Consider the following 18,353-nt stretch of genomic DNA (forward strand, 5'->3'; position numbering starts at 1 on the left):
AGTCGGAATGATGGTCAGCTGATGATACAGAGAAGGCAAGAGAGCTCACTTTTGTGGAGCAAATGGCAGTGTTTAAACTAATGTTGTGTATTACTTATGTGTATTATGAAAATAAAAAAATACATAGATTTTTCCACACCAACCTGCTGTGTACAATACTGTACAAAAGTCTTAGGCACATAAGATGTTTCACAACAACATTGGTCTTAAGATGGTTATTTATTTCTTCAGCTTTAGTGTGTCAATAGGAAATATACATTTTAGACTTCTAAACATTACTTTTGCAAATAGAATAGAATAGAAGAACAGGGAGCCCTGTAATTGAGACAGCTGAAATAGATAGAACTGTGGCCAATTCTCCAAGAACTTGGTACATCCTATCTGCCAACAACCAAGAAAAACTGTGTCCAGGTGTACCTAGGAGAATTGGTGCTGTCTTAAAGGCAAAGGTGGTCACACTGAATATTGATTTAGCTTTTTTATGTTTACTGGACTTTGTATGATGTTAATTGATAAATGAAAACTATTTATGTAATTATTTTTGAAGACATCCTCACTATGCAACATTTTTCACAAGTGCCTAATACTTTTGCACAGTACTGTACATCTGTTTATAATGTCGCAAATAAAGTTTGTGCTTCATCTTTTGTTGTGCTCATCTTCATAAAGATGTTTATTGACTAACAGGCGCTAGACACACAGTGAATACGCAGTGAATACATTCTTTTATCACATTGCTCTTTTACAATCGTCGTTTGGGTTTTATGGATTTAACATTTTGAATTTGAATTTTGAATAAAATATACATTTTAATTGTTCCTGAATTGATTATGTTGTAGGCAAAATGTAATTGACACGGATAATGGCAATTAACATGTCAAAGATGTTTGAGATAAAATGTCCAAGATTTAGGCCAGACATTTTCCAAGAGAAGAAAGCAATAACCAACAAGTGTTTTACCCCTTCACTGATAGAATTGTTTGAAATGAAACAATCACTTAACATGACTTTTACTGGAAGATAAAAAAAGACCTTCTGGTTGTGTAAATGAAAGATAACACTTTATTAAGCGTTATAAACAGAAACAGTTTAGCAAAGTTTCATTGTGTCCCAGTGCACAGAAGGTAGCCTACAGTATATTGTTTAAGACAAAGAAAGGAAAAAGTTATGATTAATCTTTGCCAAAAAATCAATGCTTCAACGATACCAAACACGGCACAAATCAGAAGCCAGCACAAACGATGGAGACAGGTGAGAGTGATTGACATGGGGTTTAGCCTGCTGAATTTCACGGCTCCCAAATCTATCTTGTTTAATACCAAGAATAGAAAACGTTATGATGTTTCTTTTAACAGGACAAATCGAGCACAAACGAACGACATCGGAGTGTTTTGGAGTTGCGTCGCTTCTCCTGAAAATGTTCATGCTATTTCTACGGAAGATAAATATTTACAGTGTTTCTTTTAACAGCACAAACCGGAACAAATCGAGCACAAACGAACGGTACCGGTTTAGAGCAATTTGGACCACATGGGGTGGAGAGTGATGTTACTGCTTCCAAAAAGTTTCTTGCTATATCTAAGGAAGGGAAATAATTAGTGTTTCTTTTAATGGCACAAATTGAGCACAAATTAATGGCACCGGTTTGGAGTGATTTGGACCACAAGGGGTGGAAAGTGATGTCACACAGTCAAAAAAATTATGTCTAATATCTCAAACACCGAACCAGCACAAATGTTCATTTTTGCGGCACAAATGAATGGTATAGATTTGATAATGATTTAATTATATGGGGTGCCAACTTCACGGAGGTTACTAAAGCAATTGCTTCTCTGCACTGCATGACCTTACAGCTATTCACCTGTTTCATTACTGTATGACTGCTCTCTCTGCTATATTTGTGAACAAAGTCCATTTAATGTACCTTCTGTGCACTGTGAGATCATCGATCATAAGCACTGGGAAATGATGAAACTTTGCTAAACTGTTTCTGTTTATAAAACTTAATAAAGTGTTATCTTTCTTTTACACAGCCAGAAGGTCTCTTTTTCTTCCAATAAAGGTCATGTTATGTGACTGTATCATTTCACACAATTCTAGCAGTGAAGGGGTAAAACACTTGTTGGTTATTACTTTTTGCTCTTGGAAAATGTCTGGCCTAAATCTTGGACATTTTACCTCAAACTCCTTTAACATGTTAATTGCCATTATCTGTGTCAGTTAAATTTTGGTTATAACATAATCGATTCAGGTACAATTAAAATGTAAATTCATTCAAAATTCAAAATGTTAAATCCATAAGAACCAGACTACAATTGTAAAAGAGGAATGTGATAAAATAATATGTACATTGTGTATTTACTGTGTGTATAGCTCCTGTCAGTCAATAAACATCTTTGTGAAGATGAGCACAACAAAAGATGAAGCACAAACTTTATTTGAGATGTTATAAACAGATATAGGCTACACAGGTTGGTGTGAAAAAAATAAAAAATAAATAAAAAAATAATAATAATAATATATATATATATATATATATATATATATATATATATATATTTTATTATTAATTTTTTTTTTTTTTAATTTTTGTAATACACAACATTAGTTTAAACACTGCCATTTGTTCCACAAAAGTGTGCTCGCTTGCCTTCTCTGTATCATCAGGTAACCGTCATTCCGACAGTCCGTCTTTTCTCGATCATACACAGGCAATTATTTTTATATACAGTGGGTGCCTGGGTATCTCAGTGAGTATTGACACTGACTAGCACCCCTGGAGTTGCGAGTTTGAATCCAGGGCGTGCTGAGTGACTCCAGCCAGGTCTCCTAAGCAACAAAATTGGCCCGGTTGCTAGGGAGGGTAGAGTCACATGGGGTAATCTCCTAGTGGTCGCTCTAATGTGTGGTTCTCTCTCTCGGTGGAGCGTGGAGAATAGCGTGGGCCTCCGCACGCGCTACGTCTCCGTGGTTACGTGTTCAACAAGCCACGCGAAAAGATGCGTGGATTGACGGTCTCAGACGTGGAGGCAACTGAGATTCATCCTCCGCCACCCAGATTGAGGTGAGTCACTACGCCACCATGAGGACTTGGAGTGCATTGGGAATTTGGCATTCCAAATTGGGGAGAAAAGGGGAGAAAATACATCTAAAAGGGATCACTGAAAGGGGATGTACGTTTTCTTCAGTATAAGTTCTGGAAAGTCCATCGGGTTTCTCCAGCGACGCCGTTGCCCTTGCTCACCTCCGTCGCGTGTTTCAGTTTGGGCCGTGGGTTGGGAGGCTGGTTCTGTTCACAGCATCTCGTTTACCGACTCCCATCCTGGACATGTATCACTGTGCATGCTCAGGTAGGGCCGTGTTCAGTATTTCACAGCAACAGTGAACGAGCCACCATTAACTTCTTATATGTTTCGCATCCATTTCTTGTGCACAGGGTTCACAGATCCAAGTAAACTGCTCGTACTGTCGTCCAATGACAAGCTGTCTTTCGAGTGGCACGTGGGAGAGGGGTGTGTCTTATAACGGAGTCGAAAGTTCATTGGTTGCTCTTATGAGTCAGCAGTCCAATGGCATTTTTTAAACTCTATTCTCAATTGGGAAAAGAAAAAGGAAAAGCAAAACAAAAAAGAAAAGCCATTGGCAAATGGATGAGGAAAAGCAATTGCCAAATACCTTTTTAAAAGGTAATTTAAAAGGTGCATTTAAAAGACTCCTTCATGTACTCATTTATTGCTACATTTAATGACAATTTAAACATGAAATAAATCTGATTTATTAATACATTTATTGTTAAATATAATGAAATTTTTAAACATGAATTAAATAAACACATTTAAATATCTCTTTTTACTTGTCCATTTATAAATTGACATTCAAGTTTTTATTTTCAGATTAATAGATTGATAATTTATTCCTTCATTCTTTTTTAATTGGCATTCCTGGGCTTCAGCTGGTATGAATTGACAAATGGTAAAAGAAAAGGAAAAGTCAAGTAATAAAAAAAAAGCAACTGGCAAATGGATGAAGAAAAGTAATTGCCAAATGCTTTTTAAAACACAATTTAAAAGGTGCATTTAAATATGATTTATTAATGCACAATTTTGCTGTTAAATATCAGAATCAGCTTTATTGCCAAGTATGCTTACACATACAAGGAATTTGTCTTGGTGACAGGAGCTTCCAGTGTACAACAATACAAAAACAATACAAAAACAGCAGCAAGACATAGATAATAATAAAAATAGTTATACACATACGTACATACACACAGACACATACGTAGTGCAGTCTAATACAAATCTGTTATCTGTTATGTACAGTGCAAATACAAATCTGTTATGTACAGTGCAAATGTTTTTTTGTTTGTTTGTTTTTTCCCAGAGGAATGAAATGGTAGAAGAGGTTGGATGTGTTGGATAAATATAAAAAAGACTAAACTGTGCACATAATTATTGCTCAATGGGGCAGTATAACTGTTCATGAGATGGATAGCCTGAGGGGAAAAAACTGTTCCTGTGTCTGACGGTTCTGGTGCTCAGAGCTCTGAAGTGTCGGCCAGAAGGCAACAGTTCAGAAAGGCCTTTTTCCTCACTCTGGAAGTGTATAGTTCTTGAAGGAGGGGCAGGGGGCAACCAATAATCCTCTCAGCAGTCCAAACTTTCCTTTGTAGTCTTCTGATGTCTGATTTCATAGCTGAACCAAACCAGACAGATATTGAAGTGCAGAGGACAGACTCAATGACTGCTGAGTAGAACTGTATCAGCAGCACCTGTGGCAGGCCGAACTTCCTAAACTGGCAAAGGCCAGTTTTCTGTGAAGCACAAGGCAACAGAGGTTGAAAAGTTCTTGTTTGTGCGGGTGAGGAGATGTAGTTCATCCGTTTTGTTAGGAAGAGAGTGGAGATTCGCAAGCTGAATGCTTGGCAGCACTGTTCGAAAGCCGCGCCGACGGAGTTTGACCAGCGTACCGGCTCATCTCCCTTGCCTGTGTCTCCTGAACAGCAAAGCCGCGCCTCCAACTAAAATGTCCAGCAAAACGCCTGAACATTCAAAAACCGGGAAACGATTGTCTGGTATAAGATGTTGAATGTTCAGCAGTTGACTGGAAAAAGATTACTAAACACAGGACAAACAAACAAAAACAACAAAACAATAGGAGCGCTCCACACCGAGGCGGCCATCCGCGGTGCCATCATGATGTCATATAATGACATTTGAAAACATTAATTAAATAATCACATTTAAATGTGTCTTTTTTTTTTTTTTTTTGGTAAATTTGTAAATTGGTTTATTTATTCACATTTAAATGTGTCTATTTATTCGTCCATTTATAAATTGGATTATTTATTCACATTTTTATTTTCAAATTAATAGATTGATATTAATTAATTAATTCCTTCATTCTTTTGTAAATGGCACTCCTGGGCTTCCATAGGTTTCACAAGTGGTTTCCCACCAAAAACACTGTATATGTGAAATACATATGTGTAATGCTTGAATTTCAATTATCAGGAACAGACTTTGTGTTTACATATTTTCTTGAATACTCATTGTATTTGTGTGTGCATTTGTGTTTAATTATAGCCTTTTCCCTTTTGTGTTAGTTTTCCAGATGCCATTGTGATGTGGGTCTTTTTCCAGTGTAGGGTCCTTATTCAGTGTGCATGTGACATGCTTTTTATTTGTGAGTTTCCATAGTGGAAACTAGTTTGTTGTTTTGTTGTTTCATTGCAAAGTGATGGTTGCCTCAGGCTTTATTCCTTGATTTACCATCACTATTCTTCTTTTAACACTCATACAAGTGATTCGTTTGCATATTGGACATCATGATTTGAATGAAGTTGCAGTGTACATTCATCATACAGAGGACATTGCAATAGAAAGTTGTCTATTTATTATTTCAGTGCACATTCGTTCTCTCTTGTCACATTAAATTCAAACTGCAGACTTGGCTAAAATATGATTTATTTTGCCATGGAGCTGTAATTACAGCAGCCCCGCTGCTAAATCGTGGTGGAGGAAACAGTGACTACATTTTGTGAGAAAGTAGCGTTCCTGTTTATATGCACTGTGTAAACCACATACTCTTTACACCCATATACATGCTCAGTCAGTAAGCAGGTTCTTCACATACATTTAATTTCCCTGCGATGCTCATGTAAATAACAATCGTGGCATCATAGGAAGACTTAGCAATTTTATTCACCATTGCTTCGCTTTATTTCCAGATAATCCAGAGTTGTTGCTGTGTTTGTTTTCTTAACTTTCTATTGCGACCTGCAGCAGAATTGTGCTGCAATAGTGGGGCTTACCTTTTACATAAAACTCCCTCAATGTACGAGCGCATATACGTGAACGTGAGGGACCAGTGTAATATTTTACATTGGTGAATGTAATATTTTACATGGGTGAATGTAGTATTTTACATTGGTGTGTGTATAAATGGGTATAGTTTATAGTGTATGTGCTTTTCTCACTGTACAACAAAGAAATGTTGATTTCTTTCCACTTTGTTGACTTGTTGCTCCATCCTGACATTTGTTATCTGTTCTGTTCACACACATGCACACTCTTCAAAAACCTGTCAGAACGCTGCTCATGCATTTACTTGGCCACATAAGCCATGTTTTCTGGGAGAAACTGGGGTGTGTTAAACCACTTTCTCTTAATCCCTTAAACGGCATAAGAAAATCAGCATTCTTGTTTACATGACGTTTCGAAAGTTCCATTTTCTGCAAAAACCATGGAATAAACAGTTTTCTTAAGTGCATTTTCAAATGTGGTCACAGACTCGTACAAACTCACTGCTGGTAAAGGATTAAGGGGTGATCACACAACTTAATGTTCAATTCAAACGCATCCAAACATGGAAGACTGGAAACGCAAGCTCATGCAAAGTAATTTCGCACAATACAGAGGAAGTTCAAGATTGGCGAACTCTGACCTACGAATCTCAGTGAAGAGAAGACGTGTAACCAATAACAGATCGAAACACCACAGACTGACCTCTGGGCTCAATTCAAAGGATGCATATTTCAAAGCTGCGTCTTTTTATTGGTGCTGAAAAATGATTAGATTGTATATTCTAACATTTTAAATATTATATTATTTGTGATTTGTGATTTATTAAAGCCAGAAGACCTTGCACGAAATCATATCCTGGTTTTATGCAATGTTTGAAGTAATTTCACATGCTTGAAGCCTAGTGTGACTGGTGTTCCATATGATGCCATTATCCTCTGTGTGGCTTAAACAGTTAAGGGCCATCCTAGTTCCACACACACACACACACACACACACATACACATGCTCACACTAAACACTTTGAAGCTCATCATCATTACCTTGTTTCAGACTGCAGTGCTGCAATGCTTTTACTCTGGAAGGTAGAACTTGACTTGAGTGGTTCATTTGCATTATAATTTTGATAAACCAATTCACAAGCTCTTGATTCGATCACACACACACACACACACACACACTCCACACTCCCTCTTTCTCTCTCTCTCTCTCTCTAATGTGCTAGTCATAATTTAAATTACCCGGGATGCTGTTGTGTAACAGTACTTATTAAACGACAAGTTGTGGAGTTCATTAACTAGAAACAACTTTTGCATTGCCAAAGCATTTGCTAAGAATAGTGCTTTCTCATAAATCCTCACCATTCATTCTTTGTTTATCACTGTACAGCACTGTTATCGATGGAGTGTGCAGTTTGTCAATTATTTTGTATTGTCCTGCTCTATTGCTTGCAAATCTCATAGAATTCTCTCCTGTGGTAATGGAAGAGAGTGAGGATTCAGGTGTGTGTGTTGGAGGGATCTGGAATGTGATTGTACAGGTTCTTCTATAAATAGTGTCAGGTTTGAATGATAGTCTCTCTGTTCTCTTTTCCTCTCTGAATGTGACTCCCTCTCTATTTTTCTCTCTCTCTCAGTGTAGTCCCATTCTCTTTCATACATAGAAATAGAAAGAAATACAGTTATATTTGTACATATGCTGAAGTCATGTGAACAGTATTAGTATTCTTATTGTTGTTGTTTTTGTTGCCATGTTAGCAGCTATGCATCTGTATTAGTAAAGCTAGGGCAAACTTTGAGGCAGTAGAAAATTTGATTGCCTTTATCACACATTCAATTTCTCCAGACTATGCCATAAAGCGCCATTAGAGGGCAGTGTAATTAAGTAAAGGTGCCCAAATACGAAATAATTTGCCCATTGTACAAAGGGGCCTCTGTTTGTTCCTGGGAGGCAGCAGATGCCCTAACCCCACCATCACCCTAAATATGTGGAGCCTGTAAGGCTGAGTTTCTCCAGACTATGCCATAATGCACCAGTAGAGGGCAGTATAATTTAGTAAATGTGCCCAAATACTAAATAATTTGCCAATTGCACAAAAGGGCCTCAGTTTGTTCCTGGGAGGCAGCAGATGCCCTAACCCCACCCTAATCGTAACTATGTGGAGCCTGTAAGGCTGAGTACCCTGCTAGGATCAACCAGAGGCACCTTTCTCCCATCGCAAACTAATTTACGGTCACTTACACACACGCATGGAAGCAGATGCTGCCTGCGTAGTGCAAACACTGTGTTCATGAGTCATTATGTTGAGACGTTTAAGAGTCAGCTTTCGGCTCTCTCCAGATGCAGAGGATGATGAAGTTTTCACCTACAGCAGCACACAGGTGAGACTGAGTGTTATATGGCCTGCATGGAAAAATGCATGATGTGTGTATATGCATCTTACATGGGGTTGTAACTTTATCGTGTCTGTATATGGCAGTCATGTATCGAGGTCTTTAAAGTATTTATTTATATTTGTATGCATGATTTGCTCACATGCACTATATTTTATATTTCATTAACATTCTCAACAAATAATGAAGAAAGTTCATCCAGTAATACTACATGTTATAAGATATTTTGGAAGGCTGATTTCAGAACAGTGTGGGTGTCATAAATGTTTTGGGCAACAGTGATAGGCTAAATGAAGCTGACGAGCCTCTGTACCTTCACTTATCTCATGTTTTGCTTTGCTCAAAGAATGTAATTTTTATACCTCCACAAAGTGGTTCAACAGTGCCTTGTACCTTTTATGTGGTGTTTGAGTGGATTTGAACTGAATTTGAAGTATATGTTTGCGAAGTTGAAGTTCTCTAAATAAATGATGAAATCTTTATGACATGTCGAAACGGCATGTTTGGACTTCATCTGTGTAATATCTATGATGTTGAAACTTTAGCACATACACTTTAGCCCTTACACTTCTCTTACACACAAACGTTTTCAAATGTGATGTTCCCCTTTCTCTTCCTGTGTTGAGCAAAACATTATGTTTCTTGATTAATTCTGTGTGATAAGAATTGTAAAAATATGTATTTGATTAGCATTTTCAGAAGTATATACCAGTGCTTGCAAAGTGGCAAAAGAATATTGTTAATAAGTTTAAGGTAAGCTTGGGTTTTTGGCTTTTGGTTCGGTGTAAATCATAGGGGTCATGAAATACTTCTTTTTTTATATATATATAATTTTGTTATCTTCCCTGAGGTCCACTGATAATGGTAAAGTTTTGTTCTCCCCCCCCCCCCCCCACCAAAACTATAATTTAGTAATATATGATCATTTTCCACCCTGTCTCTGGCTCGCTGTCTGAAACGCTTAGTTTTGGCCTAAACGTCTCCTTAAAACTCCAATGTTAACACCCACTGTTATGATTGGCTAACATCGTGCAGTCCCTCAAATACACAGTCATATTTTGAAACTCAATCGGTAGAAAAGAACAAGTTCCACAACATAAAACTAAATTTCAGAGTTTACACATAATGTACACCTAACACATTGCATCCGAATAAATTAAACTGTTCACTCAAGCAAAACGGCACCATAAACTATCAGACAGTCATGACTTTTGAAACATTCCTTAATGGAATTGGTTACATATGATTTTGGAGTCGGGTCCAAGAATGTTTTTTACTGCCTCATCTTTCAATAACAGTTCCTTTGCAAAGCTTGAATAATATTGTGACTGGTTCAAAAGCAATCCATGCTGATATGAGCCGAAAGCAGAAGTGGAATGGACCAGAACAGATGCGTTTTTAAACGGATCAAAACAATCAAAGACGTCCATCTAGTGCATGTTTACATAGACCAACAATTAAAAATGGCGCAGATAGGTGTAAAAAAAGCATCCAGGATGCGTTTATACTCAAAACAGTAAGACCCAGAATGGGGGTCACCTTTTAAGAGTTATAACTTGACATCATGTCTTTTAAAAGCGATGCGAGATGCAAGATCAAGGAAAATTTTATTCCTCATGTTATGACCCCTTTAAATTCTGCATCAGAGCTGCTGTGCTGTTGTCATGACACTCAGCGTGGGTCTTGTACAGTGGACTGAAAACATAGTCACTGTGCACTGTGATTTTCAAACTTCAATCTTTATAGTTTCTACTTTAAAAATTTTTAAGTAAACCAGAACCAAAAGTAGACAGGAAACCTTAGACTGAAATTATCTACAAAACATAGTTTGAATGGAGTTTGTATGTTCTGGCTGAATAGATTGCAGAATTAAGCGGTTCAGGATATATTAATTGCAGAATTAATTGTTCAGGCTGAATTTATTGTGGAAGGTTGTTCCTATTCTTGGAAGTAGGGGTTTAGAAACATCCTACCCACAATGTTTGAGGAATATCAATGCAGTTCTGCCTTGCAAACACTGTAATTAGCAATCTAGCTATCTATGAATCTATCTGTCAAACATTCAGTCTGTTTGTCTCTCTGTTTATGTAGCCTGTGTCTGCAGGACGGGGTAGGCCTGATTCTCCTGTCTACACAAATCTTCAGGAGCTGAAGATCTCTCAGTCCTCTGCCCCACCACTGCCGTCCTCTTCTCCACTTCACACCAATGGCGACTGGGAGACTCACAAAGACCAGAATGGCAGACACTTTTACTACAACCGCAGCACGAAGGAGAGGACCTGGAAACCCCCCCGGGCACGGGACAGCCTCACCAGGAAAGAGGAAAGACAAGGGATGACTGACGCTGAGGTACACAACAACACAAATGCACGCACAACTCTCTTAATGCACATGGGAGATTAGACAAAACACCCTTGACACATTAAATTTTTAGGGGTGGACCAACAGTTTTTGAGGCCAGTTATAAGTATAATAATACTTCCTTTCCTCTGGTACTAGGCAATACCGATACCAGTATTTTTTGGCACTGAATATATGCCATAGAAAACATTCATGATAAAACACCAACCCCACACCACTGACATTTTGTTTTCTGCTCCCTGCGTTTCTTTACATGGCAGTGTTTACACAATGATCTTTGTACATATTAACCATGGTAGGTATCAGAGCATTTTTAGAAGTTTCGGTTTTAGTAAATGAGCACAATTTTGTATCGATACCATTATTTTTTCATATAATCTAATCATATTATTGACAAAGGAAAAACACCACAAATATCCTCTGTGGCCTTCGGAAATGCATGATGTGAGATCTCTCTATCTCAACCTGAGCTGTATATATATGCATGCAAAGCATTCTGAGTGATTGATTTCCTCTTGTTCTGTGGGTGAAGCATTGATTTTGGTGATGGTTCAAATTCCTCCTCTGTAAGAGTTATGTCTCCTTTTTATTGTCTGACATATCTCCCTCTCTGAAATAACTCTTTGACTTTATCTCTTTCTCTCTTTCTTTTTTATAATCTTTTTCATCCTTCTTTTCGTGATTGGTTTGGGAAAGACTCTGTCTTCGGAGGAGAACTGTCTGGGCAGCCAATCAGATAGCCAGTATGGTTCGCTCCCGAGAGGCTGGTCTGAGGAAATGGATGAGCATGGACACACACTGTATGTGTCTGACTATACTAATGAGAAGGTACAAACAGACAGACAGACACAAACTGTGTGTGACTATACTAATGAGCTGGTATCTCATTAAAATCTCTGTTTTAATCTACTAATGACAAGATATACTTTACTAACTTTTTATTAACAAATTGAGATAATCAGGTATGTTTATTGCGTTGAAAATAAACATATGTTTTCTGTGGGCATGCTTGGTTTGCCTCCTTTATCTGAAGTTTAACTTACTGTGGCCCAAAAAATTATTTGGACACATATGCCAAACTGACTGTTTGCAGATGGAACTGGGTAAAAATATAGAGTTTCCAATGCTTTGCGATCTTCATTTGAACAATCTCGATATCGGTTCTTAAATTCCAAGATTGATCTTTCACTGGTAACCCTCTATAATGCAAGTAAATCTCATGCTATGCAACTAAGAATGTCTGTGATTAACCACTGGCTAATAAATGTTCAGATTTTACTCACCAGTGATTTAAGTATAATAGTGATGAACAAGTTATTAGCACCTTTCACTGCGTGTTGAGAGTAAAAGTGTGGCTTAACTAGTTCTGTGTCCAAAGACGAGATCCACGGATCCATATGTCATTGAATAATGTCTCTTTTAATACCCTTTAAGTTTTTTACAGTCAGTTATTGATAAAAAAAAAACAAAAACATTTAATTCTAATCACACATGGATGCGCAAAAGAAATTACGCACATTTCTCGTTATATGCGCTTACTGGCTGATGATGCTAGTCTTAAAGAGACAGTACCAGTTAAGCACGTGTTCTACATATCAATGTAAATACTTCTAAATAGGACAAATTATGAAAGTAAACATTATGATGAAAGTAATGATAAAATATAATTTGTAAAATTAATATTTTCGAATTGTACCTTGAAGGGTTGCTTTCAAGATGGTTGTCAAGAAGGTTCAGTATAGTAGCTGAGAGAGAAATTCTTCTTCTAATATGTCAGCAAAATGGACATTGTAACAGAAATGTACCCATATGAATTGATATAGAATTGAATCGAGATCGGAAGTGTGCTCAATATGTTTGGGCCACTGTATGCCCTGTTCTAAGCATTTGTGTGTTTTGTAATTGTATGTAGTGGCTCAGACACACAGATGAGCGAGGCCGACTTTATTACTACAGTGCAGATGGCTCTAGATCTGAATGGGAGCTTCCTAAAATTGGTCTAAAAACACAGGTGAGACTAACAAATGACTCTGCTGCTTATCAGCATTTAAAAGACATCCTGTCAGTTTTAGATCAGTAAATCCCAGAAATTCTGTTAATCCCTTACTGTTATTAAAACTGACTAATCCTGGTTGCAGTGCACTTTTTGGTACTTCAAAGTGTGTGAATGAATAGCTTGTGTGTGATTGAAGTTGTAAGTTCATAACTTTCAGTTATGAATGTATTTAAATGTGTGTTTGCCTGTGTGTTATACATGATTACCAGTTCTAATGATGGCGCCTCTTTTACCTTTTGTCCCCCTCATTTTAGTCTAACCACTCCCTTCTGCTGCCAGGAGGTGGGGACTCACACAAAACTCGCAGTCTTGACCGGAGACTGCCAAATCCCATTCCAATCAGCAGGACAAGACACAGCACATATTCCCCGGAGTCCAATGATAAGGTAGACACACAGGTATATACATATATACTAAAAGAGACACTAATAAAATAATGACATCACACAACTATATGGGAGACAACACAAATACATGAATACTAACATAAAACAAATAACCAGATACATTGTTTTAAGATTATTTTTTCTTCAGTTTGTGGTTAACCTCTTATTTTATAGTCTTGAAGAATGTATGGTGTTCCCATCATAATAAAACTGCTGTGTGGATGTTTTTTTTTTATCCGAGCTGACAAAATGTATACAGATACTGAAATCAGTTCTGGGTTATTGGGTACTGTGTGCTTTAACTGACTCCCACCCTGATTTTGGTGATAATATTCACAAGTTCACAATGTGCTTTATGTCTGACCGAAGATTAAAAAGAAGTCCACCAAGGACCGGCGAATCTTTCCACTGCGGCGCAAAGGCACCGCCCGCTCTCACCCCTATAAGCCACAAGTCAGTGCTGCCCCACCCTTATGTCCCGGCTACCAATCACATCAAATGAGATTCTGCATGCACACTTCCACCAATTGCAACTCATTTCAGTGAACATATTCTGTACAATGTGTGTGTCCACCGGCCATATTGCATGAAAATTATACTCACATTTACAGTTGAAGTTTACATACACTTAGGTTAAAGTCATTAAAACTAATTTTTTAACCACTCCACAGATTTAATATTAGCAAACTACAGTTTTGGCAAGTCGTTTAGGACATCTACTTTGTGCATGACATGAGTAATTTTTCCAATAATTGTTTACAGACAGATTGTTTCACTTTTAATTGACTATATCACAATTCCAGTGGGTCAGAAGTTTACATACACTAAGTTAAGTGTGCCTTTAAGGAGCTTGGAAAATTCCAGAAAACAATGTCAAGCCTTTAGACAGTTAGCCAATTAGCTTCAGATAGGAGGTGTACTGAATTGGAGGTGTACCTGTGGATGTATTTTAAGGCCTACCTTCAAACTCAGTGCCTCTTTGCTTGACATCATCGGAAAATCAAAAGAAATCAGCCAAGACCTCAGTAAAAAATTGTGGACATCCACAAGTCTGGTTCATCCTTGGGAGCAATTTCCAAACGCCTGAAGGTACCATGTTCATCTGTACAAACAATAGTACGCATGGGACCACGCAGCCATCATACCGCTCCGGAAGGATACGCATTCTGTCTGCTAGAGGTGAATGTAGTTTGGTGCAAAAAGTGCAAATCAATTCCAGAACAACAGCAAAGGACCTTGTGAAGATGCTGGAGGAAACAGGTAGACAAGTATCTATATCCACAGTAAAACGAGTCCTATATCAACATAACCTGAAAGGCTGCTCAGCAAGGAAGAAGCCAGTGCTCCAAAACCGGACTACAGTTTGCAAGTGCATATGGGGACAAAGATCTTACTTTTTGGAGAAATTTCCTCTGGTCTGATGAAACAAAAATTGAACTTTTTGGCCATAATGACCATCGTTATGTTTGGAGGAAAAAGGGTGAGGCTTGCAAGCCGACGAACACCATCCCAACCGTGAAGCATGGGGGTGGCAGCATCATGTTGTGGAGGTGCTTTGCTGCAGGAGGAACTGGTTCTCTTCACAAAATAGATGACATCATGAGGAAGGAAAATGATGTGGATATATTGAAGCAACATCTCAAGACATGAAGTTAAAGCTCGGTCGTAACAGTTACACCAGTTTTGTCTAGAGGAATGGGCCAAAATTCCAGCGACTTATTGTGAGAAGCTTGTGGAAGTCTACCCAAAACATTTGACCCAAGTTGAACAATTTAAAGGCAATGCTACCAAATAATAACAAATTGTATTTAAACTTCTGACCCATTGGGAATGTGATGAAAGAAATTAAAGATGAAATAAATCATTCTCTCTACTGTTATTCTGTCATTTCACATTCTTAAAATAAAGTAGTGATCCTAACTGACCTAAGATAGGTAATGTTTTCTATGAATAAATGGCAGGAATTGTGAAAGTTTAAATGTATTTGGCTAAGGTGTATGTAAACTTCTGACTTCAACTGTATCATCCTGCTTAATGGTTTAAGAAATGCTTATACACCGGTGTAATCAATCACATGTAATAAATACTGTATGTTTTAGTTATTGTTTGTGATGTGGTGTTGATTAACATATTGGCCGGCATTGATCTAGATGCACTGTATAAGCGCAGTGATTTATGACTGTATTGACTTCTGATAACTTTTTATTGATTAGTGTTTGTTGGTTCATTACAGTGTTTATATAATTCTAATAAGTTTGAATGTAATTTGCTGTTCTCTTGTCTAGGACTCCACTAAAGCAGGCTCACCCGACTCTGACTCTTCCTGCCCTTCCTCTCCCAAACCCCCCCACTCTGTTAGTATCAGCATAATCCCTCTGTTCCGTTACATTCTTCTCTTCCTGTGCCTCTTATTAGAAATATTTGTTTGTCATTTTCCTGTCCTGTATTCTCCTCTATCTTTATTCTGAGTGTTGACTGTGCTTAATGCTTGTAGTGCGTTTGTATAAAACCCTCTTAACCATGGTAAAATCACTGTAACACACATGCTTGAGTAGCTTATTATGGCAATATAAAGCACTATACGGATGGGATTATTTTTATATGGGGACATGGGGTAATGTTACCAGAGCTTCTCAGTAATTATAATCCAGTGCGGATCAGTCATGTCAGTAATTTTTTCTGACTTTTTATGGACTGCGTGTTCCAGCGGCGGTAAAAAAAAAAGAGCAGGTTTTACCTACTACAAAACGCCCTGTAACAATTACCCCTGGTAGTATAAATCCCGAGCAAATTGACATGTTAACAAGCCCTTAAATCTGCTCTTTCCCACCCTTGAGCCCTTTAAATATTGCTGTTTCTTAAGTTCTCCAAATGTCTATCAGAATACACATAATTTGGTACACATAATAATTTTGTATAAAAAAATTTAAGAGATGTAACCATTTTTAAAAAATGTTTTACATCTTTTTCATTTGCGGGTCAATTTTGATCCAGGCATCAATTGTGGCTTTACACATGATACTATTTAGATTTTTTCTTATAAACACTTCACTTACATTAAGCCTCTTTCTCATACTAACTCATACATTTGTTTTTGTCTCTCACTGGGACTGTATTGACGGTAAATATTAAAGACGCCCGCAATAATGGTTACTTTACAGACATATGTCAGGGAAACGAATCCTGTCCGAATAGGGCTCAAGACACCAGTGTGACATTATTTTATTTATTATGAATTACAATAATATTTATAATAATAACAATAAATATTTCAGCCAGTAATGTAGTTCATTAGCCTTACTGCTAGCTGTTTATGGATGACAGTCAATGTAGCAGTGAAAGAAAGAACAACTTGGTGCATCAATATAAAATTAATTTGATGGGTGTTCACAAGTGTTTCTTTGCAAAATTTGCAACAGCTTCAAACACAGCGTGTCCAATCAAATTTTAGAGGCAAAATTATCTGTTTGCTGGTTGTGTCTTATGTACTACTACTCTCTATATGCTTCTAAATACCAAAACATTGTGCATGTAATTTTTCTTTCGTGGTTGATCAGTCTCTTCCATCACTGGACAAGATCAAGCTGTTCATTTGGGGTATTGCTGTTACCGCTTGCTGTTCATCGCTATCACTGCAGTCTGTATTTGTTCAGTTTGTTCTCTTTCTGTTTACTCACATCAGTTTCTCTCTTCTACCTTTCAGCTGTCAGAGAAATGTGGCACTTTAAACATGACAAAAATCACAGAACATGGAAAAAAGGTCAGGTAAGTAAGAAAGAGTGACAGAGGTGGAAATGCTCACATTGAGATGACAGAGTGAACGAATGCCCATAACTACAGTACTGACAGTGTTTTTAGTGCTCTGATTGGTTTATTTGCTGTATATGATGCCCACAGGAAGAACTGGACCTCATATTGGACAATTTTGCAGGGTTCTTCACTACTATTTAATAAGAGCCAGGGAAGCGGGGCTGGTTGGGTGAGTAACTGCTTAGGCTTTTGGGTTAAAAGTAGCCCATGTCTTGCATGCCATGTGTTATGTATTTGAACAGTGCTGGGTAGATTACTTGTGAATTGTAATCAGGTAATGATTACAAATTACATGACAAACAAATGCAGTCAGTAACGTAATCTCATAGATGACATTTTTGGGGTAATCTAATCCGATTACTTTGGGGTTATTTTTGGATTACTTTCAATCTAATTCAGTTTTATTTTATGTCACATGCATTTGATTAGGATAATCATTTTAACATAAAAGTACAAAAAGGAAGAAAATATATTCCATTCTTTATTCTAACAAAAAGAGCTCATGACATTTTGAAAAACTAAATTAGACATTACATGCATTAAATATTAAATCTAACAGCAATGACATCAAGGTAATTTTAAGTTCATAAAACAATAGCAGTATTATGAACATTAATGACCATAAAATCAGCAAAATGATCATAAAATGAATGAAAATGAATGACCATGAAATCAACAGCAACGATGTTACCTAGGTCAAAGCTTTACCTAAAAACACTGAAACACTTTTAACCCTTACTGCTTACTGATAGTCCATCAGCTATTCCAAAACTGAGGTGCAAGATATTATCTTTTGAACAGCAAGCGTATTCTAAAAGAGCAGAATATTTTAAAACAGCAAAGTTTCACCGAGTCACACCAGGAACAATTGTGTCAAGTTTTATGTCAAGTTTCATGCAGTGGACTCCACTGCATCAGCAGTAACAATAGAGTGATGGGCTTTGTTCCATATTGCTGCACATTTTGCAGTTGAACTATTGTGTACCCTGCGGGCAGGACCCTTAGAGATGACATCTACTAGATCCTTTGAAGCAATTAAGTTCAG

General features: G+C 37.4%; 1 protein-coding gene across 3 annotated transcripts in view; it reads left to right on the forward strand.

Annotated features, from left to right (window-relative positions):
- Positions 1-18,353, forward strand: part of LOC127442778 (rho GTPase-activating protein 12-like) — a 52,261-nt gene that overhangs the window by 26,077 nt on the left and 7,831 nt on the right. The window contains exons 3-9 of one of the 3 annotated variants that reach the window (XM_051700957.1): positions 10,787-11,044; positions 11,753-11,884; positions 12,969-13,067; positions 13,367-13,510; positions 15,784-15,852; positions 17,202-17,263; positions 17,396-17,477. In XM_051700957.1, coding sequence (XP_051556917.1) covers positions 10,787-11,044; positions 11,753-11,884; positions 12,969-13,067; positions 13,367-13,510; positions 15,784-15,852; positions 17,202-17,263; positions 17,396-17,477 — 846 coding nt within the window. The remainder of the gene's footprint in view (positions 1-10,786; positions 11,045-11,752; positions 11,885-12,968; positions 13,068-13,366; positions 13,511-15,783; positions 15,853-17,201; positions 17,264-17,395; positions 17,478-18,353) is intronic. The other 2 variants (XM_051700958.1, XM_051700959.1) reach the window with 2 other exon arrangements.

Source organism: Myxocyprinus asiaticus, chromosome 6 (genome assembly GCF_019703515.2).
Source record: "Myxocyprinus asiaticus isolate MX2 ecotype Aquarium Trade chromosome 6, UBuf_Myxa_2, whole genome shotgun sequence".
Taxonomy (NCBI): Eukaryota; Metazoa; Chordata; class Actinopteri; order Cypriniformes; family Catostomidae; genus Myxocyprinus; species Myxocyprinus asiaticus.